The 12,644-nt window shown below is 37.2% G+C and overlaps 2 protein-coding genes and 1 non-coding gene across 3 annotated transcripts in view; 2 read left to right on the top strand and 1 right to left on the bottom strand.

The window, feature by feature from the left end:
- Window positions 1-12,644, top strand: part of LOC145466643 (uncharacterized) — a 246,132-nt gene that overhangs the window by 102,876 nt on the left and 130,612 nt on the right. The gene's annotated exons all lie outside the window — the stretch shown is intronic.
- LOC145464944 (solute carrier family 35 member H1-like) lies at window positions 2,927-12,524 on the top strand. Its single transcript, XM_081448757.1, has 10 exons — window positions 2,927-3,456; window positions 4,320-4,470; window positions 5,077-5,140; window positions 6,123-6,195; window positions 7,313-7,408; window positions 8,005-8,077; window positions 8,520-8,603; window positions 8,835-9,010; window positions 9,812-9,935; window positions 10,420-12,524. Exons 1-10 carry the CDS (start codon window positions 3,337-3,339, stop codon window positions 10,560-10,562), a joined length of 1,104 nt encoding a protein of 367 aa, XP_081304883.1. The 5' UTR covers window positions 2,927-3,336; the 3' UTR covers window positions 10,563-12,524.
- Trnas-acu (transfer RNA serine (anticodon ACU)) lies at window positions 3,906-3,978 on the bottom strand. The gene has a single exon. It is a non-coding gene; the product is annotated as a tRNA-Ser (tRNA).

The following is a 12,644-nucleotide window of genomic DNA, read 5'->3' as shown; positions in this document are numbered from 1 at the left end:
CCGGGCTTACTTCACGGAATTCAAACTTCTGGGGCCCGTTTCTCGAAAGCCTTGAAAACTTTTTGGGCTCGTAAAGCCATAGCAAAATCTCGAACCTTACGATTACAGAGCTGTTTTATTCACATATTCTTTATATGAAGAGAAGTTCCCTTCATACAAGAAGTTTCAGGCGTATACACTTCTCTTCTCCGTTTTTAGATACAGATGGACTAAAAATGGCTTAACGGGCCCGAAAAGTTTCCAGGGCTTTCGAGAAACGGACCCCTGGCCCAGAAAAACAAACAAACAAACAAACAAAGAAACGAACGAACAAGAGAAGATTGTGTTATTGGAGACCTATCTGACTTTGGATATATTTATATTTTTTTTATTATTTGAAACACGCACTTCAACATTTTCGCAGAGTGCTCGCCAAATGGCATTCATCAATCTTGAGTTGCAATTATATTACCAGCCCAAAATCCCATACTAGCGCGCACGATTGTTTGTAAATTTTGCGAAATGTCCAAATTAATCCTTAATTTGGATAGTGTCCAAATTAAAAAGTAATTTGGACAGTTCCGTGAGCAACATAACTACCTGTAGTATAGGAAATCGATCCGTTTGAGAAACAATTAGGGATTAATTAACGCAAGATTAGATCACACTTTTCAGGTCCCCTCCACACTACGCCAGAAGAATTTGTAAACGGAGGTTTCACTCTGAAAATGCTTCAAACTTAATGTTTTCCGTTCACACTACCACCGGAGGAATTAAAAACGTAACAATCGCCAGATATTTTGGATTTGTGTTTGAAAAAATGTCGGTCAGGGAAATCACATGATTGTCGTTAGGTCATCATTTTCAAAAAGCTCCGTTATCAAAATGTTTTTTTGTCCACACGAAAAGGAAAAGCAGGCTACCAGATATTTTGGATTTGTGTTTGAAAAAATCTCGGTCAGGGAAATCCCGTGATTGTCGTTGGGTCATCGTTTTCAAAACGCTTCGTTATCAAAATGTTTTCTTTCCACGCAAAAAAGAAAAGCAGGCTACATCATTTAGAAATAATTGAATTCAGAACATTTCTATGACGGACAAATTGGACTCGGCTAATGGCCTCTTCTGATTTTGACTGTCCTCGGAATTTTTTATCCAATTATTTCCAAATTGGACAGCATGTACTCCTGTTGCATATTACTAATGACTAAATAATGCGCGATAATTAAGGTTTGTTGTTCAAATTAAAGGTTTAGAGCACCTCGCATGTCAGTGTTTCTCGTATTTACCTTTAGATACAAATTTAAACCCACCAGAACAATCTTATTAGGACCATATTTGACCTCATTAGGAAAACATAGGCACGCAAGGCGTGCAAGAGTTATTTTTTTTGTGAAGTGCCGGAGATAGGAGCATTCATGGAGCTGTTTACAGTAATGATTTGGTAAATCTGACAAGTTTTTTTTGGTTGCGATGTACAGCAAGAATGAAACTGGGAATTTATGATGTACATACGATGTTACATCGGTAATGGTAAGATAGCTAAATAGAAAGCCATAAAATGTTTGAACAAACTACAGTAATCTGACACGTCTCCAGATTAATGTAGATACCATCTTTCTCTCTTCTTTGATTCGTTCTTTGATAAAACCCACACTGTGATTGGTGTGACACGTGCACATGCATAACTCCCTCACTCACCCATCACATAGCCCTTCCAACCCCCAAGAGGAATTTTTGCTCAAAAATACTCAAGTTAAGAGACCTTTTCGCATTTTATACGAGTCGTAAGTTTACCCTTTTTACACAACACAACACTACTTCACCGAAAATAGAAAGAGAGAGAAAAAAAAACCTCTCTGACACATTGAAAGTCTGATTTAATTAAATTGCACATTAACTTGGTGCCACGCAGTCTTCAAAGAACATTTGAGAGTTTTGATACTTTTTACCTTTAAAAATATCGGACCGAAAGAATGTCATAAAATGCCCATCAAATAAAAATAAACTGCTACTGCAGAGACGTAAAAACCGTCCAGAAATGAAAGCTTTCTTTGTTTAATATCCTGGGAACAATAGCCGATAACTTGTCAGCTCTAATTGAATTTACTCCCATATAAAAAACAAAAGTGTTAAGTTACCATTTGTTACTAAAGATAGCAAACATCTCGTGGGAAAGAGCGGTGACGATTCGTCAGCTCTAATTGAATTTACTCTCTTGTGAAAAACAAGAGTGTCAAATTACACTTTGTAGATAAAAAATAAAAATATCTCGTTGTATTTGCATGCAACAAGAACAAAACAATCGTCACCTGCACTTACTATTGTAAACGTTAGAACTGTTTCAAATCTAAATAGTCCCGTCTCCTCTAAAATATGTCCTAAGAACTAAAAGCGACGATTCGTGACCTCTAATTGAATTTACTCCTTGTGAAAAACAAAAGTATCAAGTTACCTTTGTAACTAAAAATAAAAATATCTCGTTGCATTTGCATACTTCTAACTCACGAACCGAAGACTCATCTCGTTCATTTAACTAAAATCCTCAGCCTAACCCACAGGAAATGTCGAAGTAAACCCAATATACGAATACTTCCTACTCTTTTATAGAAGAATAAATATGGCCGTTCTAAACTGTATCGGGATCAAATCTTCTCACATACCGTTTACCTTTACAACAAGAAATTTGAATGGCTGTTTATAGTAGATCCAATCTGATTGGTGTGACATACATACATCTCTCACTCACTCACTCACTCACTCACTCACTCACTCACTCATTCACTCATCCATTGACCCGTCCATAACATACCCGACGCGCCGACTAAGAGGTATTTTTTTTTGCAAAAAAAATAACTCAAAAAAGGGATCTTCCGCTACTAAAAACGAGTAGACTCCCCCAAAAACGGACCACTGACAAAAAACGATATTTTTTCAACCGTTGCCCAATTATTTTAATGCTCGTTTAAGGCTATAATTTCACCTGGGAAGGATTCATTTACATATTCTGTGGTAGTAATAAACTCAATAAAATACAACAGTCTCTTGTATCCATGCTTGCGTTGCGGACCTATGGTGCTTTTTGAAACTGTCGGGTTGGGTGGAGAGGTTACTAAGCAAGATGGTGGACGGAGTTCGACGTTGAAGATGTTTTTATGCCGATTGGATTTCTTTCACTAAAAGAAACTGCATTATTGAAAGCAACTCGTCTCAACTAGAAATGAACTCATTGAGATCTTTAGGTTGTGCTTTGAAGTACCCACGATCGAGTACAATTTTGAAATTCGTCAAAAACTCACTCTAGGCCACGTCACCATGGATAATTTTTCGATTTTCTGATCACTCCAGTGGATTGTTCTAATGGCCAAAAAACTGTTTGGCTTCCAGCAGTTGGCAGGAGCCATCAAGACTCTCGGTCTCATCTTGTTTATGTACATTTTCTCGATCAGTCTGACATTTTACAACAGATGGTTGTTACAGGTTTGTGGCAAATTGGTTATTAATTGTTATCACTAAGCTTATCACAAATTAAACGTGGCCTCGAAATGTCCAAACCGATTTTTAAAAAGACATTTTCGATGATGGAAATCTACATATGATGGTCTAGTTTCGTTACAATCTCTATTTTTGCACACTAAAACGATAAAAAGAGCAATATGTATAATTTTTAGCAACCTACGTAAGCTTAAATTTGCGTCTTTTAGTTAGGTAGTAGGATTAGTTTTAATTTTATGATGTAAAGCAAACTTGATCATTCCATGGTAAGTCGCGTTACAAATTTTATTATTATTATTATTATTATTATATTATTATTATATTATTATTATTATTATTATCACTATTACTATTACTATTATTAAGATATGATTGATCACTGCAGTCATACACACAATTTAAGCAGTTGTGAAATTTAAGCCTGAAAAAAATTCAGGCCTGAACGGGATTCAAACCCATGATCTCTGCGATAGTGGTGCAGTGCTCTACCGACTGAGCTATCAAGCCAACTGGGAGCTGGTCACATTGTGAGTTCGTAATGTACCCACAGATGGTGAAGAACACAAGTGATTATATGAAAGACCATATATTTCAACTGCAGAGAAAGATATGAAGATATGCTTGATCAATAATTTCACAACTGCTTAAGTTGTGTGTATAACTGCAATGACCAATCATATCTTCATATCTTTCTCTGCAGTTCAAATATGTGGTCTCTCATATAATCACGTGCATTACTATTATTGTTATTACATTATATTGATTTTAAAATACCGGTAATCATTCATACATGTAGCATGAGAATTAACACATGTTCATTCATGGGATTGATTTTGGTTGTATTCTAGAGATTTCATTTCCCATTGAGTGTCTCAGTGGTACACTATGCACTGGTATTTGTCATTGCTGCAGTTCTGCGACTGCTATGGGAGCTTAAGACTGAGAAGAAAAGAATAATTTTGCCTTGGTCTGTGTACATGAAAAGAGTCTTACCCACAGGTACGTGAATGAAACTGAATGATTTGTAAAAAATTTGGTACAGTGAAACCTGGTTAATACCAATACCAAAGTGACACATAAAAGTGTCTCTCGAGAGCTTTTATCTGAGGGTACAATAAGCAGATGAAATCCTCTTTCCTGCCAGCAGATGGAGTTGCCACTGCTCAGTGAACCTAAATTATTTAAATCCTCCATTCTTTGTAGACCAGTCAGCCTCCTGCCAATTGCGCTTGTTATAAATGTTTAGTACATTTTATTTTTCATGTACAATATACAAGGCTGCACAATCTTTTACCTTTAATAATAACCATGTAGGAATAAACTTGCTTTATCTTTACCTCTTTTGAGTTATTGAGTGTAAATGACCGCTTCCTCTCAAAAAAAAAAAAGTTTGGCCAATAAATTCTGCATGTGCTTTTTACTGCATATTGATAAAAACGTAAATATAAAATTTATACCTACAGGCATACTTGCATGTATTCATGTGTGCATTTTTAAACTTCCCACACATTCAGAATTTGCACATTAATTTTTATGCTGGCTAGGATTGTATTGTAGAGAAATGTTATTTAGTAAGTTGTTTTGATTTCATGTATTTTTATGCAGCCATGGCTTGTGCTCTAGATATTGGATGTTCCAATTGGAGTTTAATGCTCATCACAGTTTCACTGTAGGTGCCAAATAGTAATAAATTTTAAGAAGTGCCTTTGAACGTTAGGATACTGATGCTATATAAATTTTTTATTATTATTTATTGTTGTTATTATTGTTATTATTATTATTATTATTATTATTAATTAATAATACCAAAGTACATGTACACAGAAAGATTTACAGTTCATATGTAAGAAGGATTGAAATTGAAATAAATTCCCCAGGGAGAACATTTCTCTATATTAGATGCAGAAATCTCTGTCACTAATAAAAGGTTCCCACCAAATTATATTTATTAGCAAATCGGGGACAACAACTTGTTAGTTTTCCAATTAACAAATAAAGATGCCTTGACTGTGGTCTGATCTGCTCTGCTCTGAACTAGTTAGAACATGAAAGATACGTATAATGTAGGGGAAAACACGAGGCGAAGTTGAGTGTTTCTCCCTACTTCTTGAATGCACTATCACTTCCTAAGTGTTTTGCCACAGAACAGGACACAGTCGAGTCCTTGTTATTTGTTTAATGATAAAGGGTCCATTAATTTTCCCTTACGTTTGGCTAATATTTTCAAGCCAAACTTTATTTTCCTATATTTTAAGAGAACCTGTCATGATGTATTTTTTTAAATTAAACTTTCCTACCCTGTTTCTTACTACTTAAAGGTTTATAGATGTAAAATCCCTTCCATATGTTGTGTTTTCCACTTTTTGCAGAAGCTTTAAAAGTAATAACATGCACACCACCCACCCCTTCCAGTCTCTAACCCTACCACTCCCCCACCAGGATCCCATATCAACCCGACAACATTAACCATGATAGTAGATTCTAACACCCAATCTCTGACTTTGTAATCCACCTTCATCTCCACTACACCATGCAAACAACAGAATTCCACAAATTTTTATTCTCATGTACACACTTTTCCAATCACAGTTAAAAAGGATTTAAAGGAATTTAAAAATCAGGTAACTGAAGCTGATGGTGTTTTGTTGCAGGTACACTATGACAAAATCCACAAGCATTATTTTCATTCTGATGTTTGCTTTAATTTTTAAATTGGAACAATGGGTACGTGGAGCAACTATTGTGACAAAATAGCTTGTAAGGCTACACTATTACACTCACAATACGTACACTGTAGGCATGCATCAAAATCCTTGCACAGTCACAGTGTGAGGAAAGTTATTTGTAATATCACTTTGCGAGAGTAGTTTCTTTCCATTGTCAATGTTATAAAACTTTCGATTTGTGCTTTAGCTCTGCCCAGAGCCACTCTTACACTTCTTTAGTACTCTTCAAAGTTCTTGCTGAAGTATGAGTCAGTTAAATAAATAACAAAATAATTATTACTGCAATGGCTAGGCAGTTTCCAAGTCCCTTTTTGCATCTGGTTTCAGACAAGAGTTTGCACAAAGCGGTTTTTAAAAAACTTCCTTCACCCAGACAATCATGCTACACTGTCATACTGAGGGGGGTGGGGGTGGGAATCCTATGTGAAATGGTTGGGGATGCTTGTCACCTCACTTGAGAGTGTAAATCATGGGTTTTGGTCTCACTTAGATGTTCAGTATGAAACGTCTACAATCATGGACAAAAGCAGTTGAGACACTCCCTGAAAAAGACCTGCTTCACTGAATGCACAAGTTTTTCAATCTCCAATTTTCATGTTTCGACTCCTTCTCCCCTATTCAATGTTCTAACCACGTGACAGTGTCCACAGAGCATATTTCAACATTGAAAAGGGGGAGAGGGGGGGGGGGGGGTTGGCTATCGACAAAAAAGATGTTCTTTTGAAATTACGGAAGGATGCCGATAGGAAGTGTTTATTTTGCTCAAATGTGTCACCACTTTTGTCCATGATTGTAGGTTTAGCCTTGAAGATATCTTTTAGGGTTGTACTCAAATAAATTATCTAAAAATTCTCACATGACCATTTTTAAGTGGTATATTTTAGGGTTCAAATAAAGCTTGAACCACACCCAGATTGGTCAGACCCCTGGAAGGATTTAATTTAAATTTTCTGACATGCATCCCCTGACCTTTTTACATAGGTGTCCCCCTGGGGTGATACCCTGCATTCAAACAATTTACTATTAATTAAGAATTCAATCTGCACTGCTTGGAACCTTTGATCTCTTTAGAAGGTTCAGCTCACTTTTTTACCTGATCTGTTTATCTTGGACAGAACTTTTCACTGATGGCCATCATTCTGTTAATCGCCAGTGGTTTGTTTTTGTTCACTTTTGAGGCGACTGAATTCAATGCTCAAGGCTTTGTCTTGGTAAGTCTGATCCATACAATTTGTAAGTATGATAAATTTATTGCTGTGTTAAAATAAAATTCAGTCAATAGTTACATTCACCTTTACCTGTAATTTTTATCCTGATAAAATAGTTATCAAAACCTTAAGATATCCTAATTTGAACTGTAAAGATCTTCACAACTTCTGCTAACTACGAGTATCTTTGCCAAGATTTTGGGTTAGAATCCTTGTCATTTTATACCAAGGATCTCTTGTTTAAGATCTTTATAAGATCCTTGAGTGTTCATTGAAAGATCTCTAATATCTTTTAGGATCTTTGGTAAGGTCTTTGAAAATCAATAGATCATTACATAGCTTAGTTTTCTACATATCACGTAAGCATTAATATTATTAAGTAAGAAAACTATTTACTGATTACGCTTCTCTTTGTCATTGGTAATGGCTTGGTTTGTTTGTTATTGTTCCCTGGTTTCTTGTTAGCAATCACAATGTAAAAGAAAATGGCTCTGACTTGTGAACTCTCTGTTCTTTATTGTCAACAATGATGCAAAAAGTTCCTGTTGGTATGATTTAGTCTGACTTATACAATTATGTTATTTGTGTTGCTATTACAGGCTTTGACTGCTTCAGCACTGAGTGGTTTGCGATGGACACTGGCTCAGATTTTAACTCAAAAAGCAGAATTAGGTAATACTACACTGTATATAGTATCAGTCTCAGGTACATAATGTAAAATATATCAAATATATAGAAACTCCCTCCTCCTGCAGTCATAAGCCCAGCCCATGGAATGGAAAGTATGAACTCAAGATATATCATTTGGAACCTCTAGATTGGCTGGGGAAGGGGGGGGGGGACCTTCTATGGAAGGGTTATGAATATTTTCTGGAATGTAGTTATAATTATTATTGCAAGAGAAAATGGCAAAATGATGAAATGGCACGTAAAACAATGTGGGATATGGCACACAATAATTACTGAGAGCTAACCCCCTTCAAGTCAGTGATATTAAGGCTATAACTTGTGTGCTATTTTGTAAGGCTGACCTGAGTTATATTTAGGCTAACTGGACTCAAATTTCATCATTTCGTGTTTTAAAAACATCCATATATTTCTGTCTATTTCACAGGTCTTCACAATCCCCTTGACACGTTGTATCATCTCCAGCCATTTATGACGTTAACACTTATGCCCCTGGCTTTTTATATTGAAGGTAAAAAGTCAATGAAAGTTGTTATAAAAAGGCCAAAGAGTAGTAAGTTGAAAAAGAGGTGGTCCATAGAAAAAAAAACATGGAAAATGTTACAGATGGAGATGGTCTGAAATCCTGGACAGACTACATGTAGTTTGGTTGCTGCAGAGGCTGACCAAGGAGTTTGGAAGTGATGACACTCAGCCAGTAAGAAGAGACAGAATGATTATTGCACTTTGTTGTTTATTGCAGGACAGCGTTTAGCCTTGTCTCCTCAACTGTTCAGTGCACATGATAGTTCTACTCTCTGGGTTACCATTGCCATGGTAATGTTTGGCTGCTTCCTGGCTTTCATGATCAGTGTTGCCGAATTTCTGCTGCTGTCTCACACGTCAAGTTTAACACTCACTATTTCAGGGATATTTAAGGTGAGGTGAGATCCATGGGTGGGGTAAGGTAAAGCCTGTGTTTGAACCTATAGCCTGCGTGGCAGGTGTCGAAGGGGAGGGAAAGGGGAAAAAATTAGTGCACAAAGCGCACGAGCATTCCCTCCTCCTCCCCTCCCAAAACTCCTGCGCTCCTTTTGACCTTTTCCCTCCCCTTCTACAGCCTGCCACACAGGCTAGAGCCTAGTAACCCTTAAGATGGACTTATTACTGACATGGTTTCTGTAGTGTGAAGGGATCGAGTAGTGGATTGTTTGCATTAATTTGTGCATGCCTGTTGGGAGAGAGACAAAGTCAGAGTAAAGTGTCTTGCCCAAGACCACAACTTACAGCAAATGATGCTGACCAGGGCTCACACCCAGACTGCTTGATGCAGAGTGCACAGTAGCTAACCACTTTGTCACCAAGGATAGGGTGTTGAGTTACAAAAGGTCAATATCAGTTGATGTGTTTTTTTTTAGAATTGGTACCTCTTAGGGTGAAAAAAATTCAAGCCACACCCACAAAACAGGATCTTGGTACCTCTTAGGGTTTTTCAAAATTTCCAACTTGTAAGCTCATCTTTTTTCTATAGGACTTCCTCCATGTTTAGAACAGATTGCAAAATCAGCTGCCTACTCAAACAAATAAAGCTGCGTACTTGAAAACTTTGTGACCACCTTGTATTGGCCTAATGCTTGGTCAGTAACACATATTTCCAAGAGCGTAGCCAGAAGAAATCTTTTATAGTCTGACTTATATATTTTGAAGAAAGAAGTCTTTTATATTTTGTTTAATTTTTAGGAAATCTGCACCTTGTCTCTTGCCACTGAATTTGCTGGTGATAAAATGACTACTGTGAACTTCTTTGGGCTTGTACTCTGTCTCATTGGAATAAGTGTCCATGTGGTGATCAAGGCAACAAAAGGTAGGTGCCACTCTATGTACACATAAATGCACCACCGCTGCAAAATCCCACCTACATGAACAAGGCCCTGATTATAGGCCCTGTTGTCTGCTGAGAAAGAAGTACACGTATTCCCACCAGTTGTAAGACCCCAGGTAGGTCCTCCTCTCTCCAATGAAGTTAACAAAATAGTGTTTGACATGTGAAAAGCAACTAAAAGACCACATGATTCAGGAATTTCTTAAGAAATTCTTTGTCAAAGTTTGTGCATGAAATGTGATCACAACCCCTCCCCCTTACCTACCCTCTCCACTGTGTATGTCCCCCAGTTGTAAGCTATCCCAGGTACCCTTCCCCCCCTCCCACTACCCCAGTTATAGCCTAGTATCCCAAAACCCTGCGCATTTGTATGACCCACATGGCAAGAAGGTCAAACCTGATTGCTGCAGCTGGAATATATTATTTGGGTGTTCAGTCAGACTAAAGAACAGATTTTCCTTCTCAGATCCAGACAATTCAATTCAAAGTATTGAAGAGCTGTCAAATGGCGACATTGAATTAAAAGGACTGCTTCCAGATAACTCAGCATTGCCCGAGGATGAGGAGGATGAAGAGTTTGAACTAACTGTTCATGGCCAGAGTTCTTAATTTTTTTTTTCTGGCTCCGTTTTGAAACTGTAGCCAGCACCTTGTGAATACAGGCCAGGGGAACATGCCACGATCATTGTTTTCTTCAAATTCAAATGGACAAAAATTCAAAAAATGAAATTTATATATTTATTATTTATTTCTATACAAATTTTTAGGGAGATATGTTTAAATTTTAATTGGCATGTCACAGAATGACATTATACCTATTGTACAATAAAATATGAAAGAAATTCATGTCCAGACAAATTTTGGCCAATATTACAAAGTAAAGCAATATGGAATTAATTATGTTTCATGTTTGAAAATGCAGAAATTTTAGTGCTCTGTTTTGCTCAAAATGGTATAATTTAACATTCAAGACATTTTCAAAAAGATAACATAACAGTGAGAAGATGTTTCTTGGTACTTGTATAGATGTATTTTATTGAGTTTGGGTGAATTTGTCAAAAGCTGTTAAAAATTGTATTTTTGCTTGGACTTATGCTGCACCATAACCCTCAGCCTACAGAACAGGTGGATTAAAGGGCAGAGTAAAAAGCGCGACACTCCATGCTCCCTGTCATGTGACACCTTGATAATCATGTTTTGTTCTCTGCCCCCTACTCAGCCTGTTCTGCAACCTATATGACCATCATCAATTGTCATCATGTGGGTCTACACATAAGGCCACAGGCTACAGGACCTTGTTTTAGTGATAACCAATGAGAAAAAGAGAAGAGAATAAAGTAAAGAATATCTTGCAGTCATAGTTATCTTGGCATGATCAATAATAAATTATAGATCACAAAATTCCATTTGTATTGGTTTACCTACTCAGGATGGTACAGCTGAACATTATGCGAGTTTTGGCAATCCAGTAGCTTGCTACGTATCCTAGCTTGTCTTCTACACAGCTATTGAGGGGCTCTGTCATGCAAATATCTTCTGAAATATCCCCTCATTAGGGTAGAGTGTGCTGCATGACAAGACAGACTGGCTAGGATATCAGCAGAGTGCTGACAAACTCACAATCTGACTGGCTATAAAATATAATGGAAACAGGGTTGTCATAATGTTTTCAAATAGATGGCTTTGTTTTTGGAGTAGGCAGGTGACTTTGTGCCACGTCCCCCCTCCTGAGGGAATCCCATATAAAAAGGACGGGGATGTTCGTCATACCCTTTAGGGGATAAAAAAGCGGTTTTGGTACCTCTTAGGGTTTTCAGCCTCAAAAGGTCCACAGCAGGAGCTTTTGCGGTACCTTTTAGGGTATTGAGTTGAAAAAATATGACGAGATATTTGAAAATCAACTGATTTTTCAAGCCATGCCCACAAAACAGGATCTTAGTACCTCTTAGAGTTCTTTTCAAAATTTCTGAAAAGCACCCCTGTTGTGTTTATATGGGAGTCCCCTGCCCCCAGGATTTTGCCATCCTTTTGTAGAAAATCAGAGGAATAGCCCAACAAATTAGCTGGCTAAGGTCATGAAGTATATGGTGGCTTTTGTCAACAGCCATCTAATGGTAGAAAGCCTTGCCTTTGATGCATGCATGAACAGGCATTATAAAGGTAAATAACTCAGTTATGAGATATTCCATGAGTCATGTGCTACCGATATCTACCGACTCTTTATCAAGAATCTTGACTCCTTCCCAGTCGATCTTGTGGTGACTGGGAAAGAGTCAAGATTCTTGATAAAGAGTCGGTAGATATCAAAAGGAAAATCAAGGAGGCCATCCATATCAGACGTCAACGCCCAACACTGAACAGAGACGGGGGCTATGTTCTTCCCTCCATTTTTGACCATCTGTTGTCACGTGATTAAACAATTTGCATTCATGCGAGAACGTGAGCTCACTTTAATCACTGATGAAGACTGCGATACAGTCAAAAGCTTCGTTTACAGAATTTTTCAGACCTTGTGACAAGAATAATTGTTCGTTTAATTTACACCTTATTCTCCAAGATAAATACCTCTTACTAAATAAGTATACTGTATATTTTCCATAGCACAAGTCATATTACGGTGTGCACACATAGAAATGCTAATAATAATCAAGTATAGACATTTGTGTGTAAATGAAGAATGTACAAGACAAC

Source organism: Orbicella franksi, chromosome 13, assembly GCF_964199315.1.
Source record: "Orbicella franksi chromosome 13, jaOrbFran1.1, whole genome shotgun sequence".
NCBI lineage: Eukaryota > Metazoa > Cnidaria > Anthozoa > Scleractinia > Merulinidae > Orbicella > Orbicella franksi.
The sequence above is the reverse complement of the archived record's forward strand: the minus strand, read 5'-3'. Positions and strand labels throughout refer to the sequence as shown.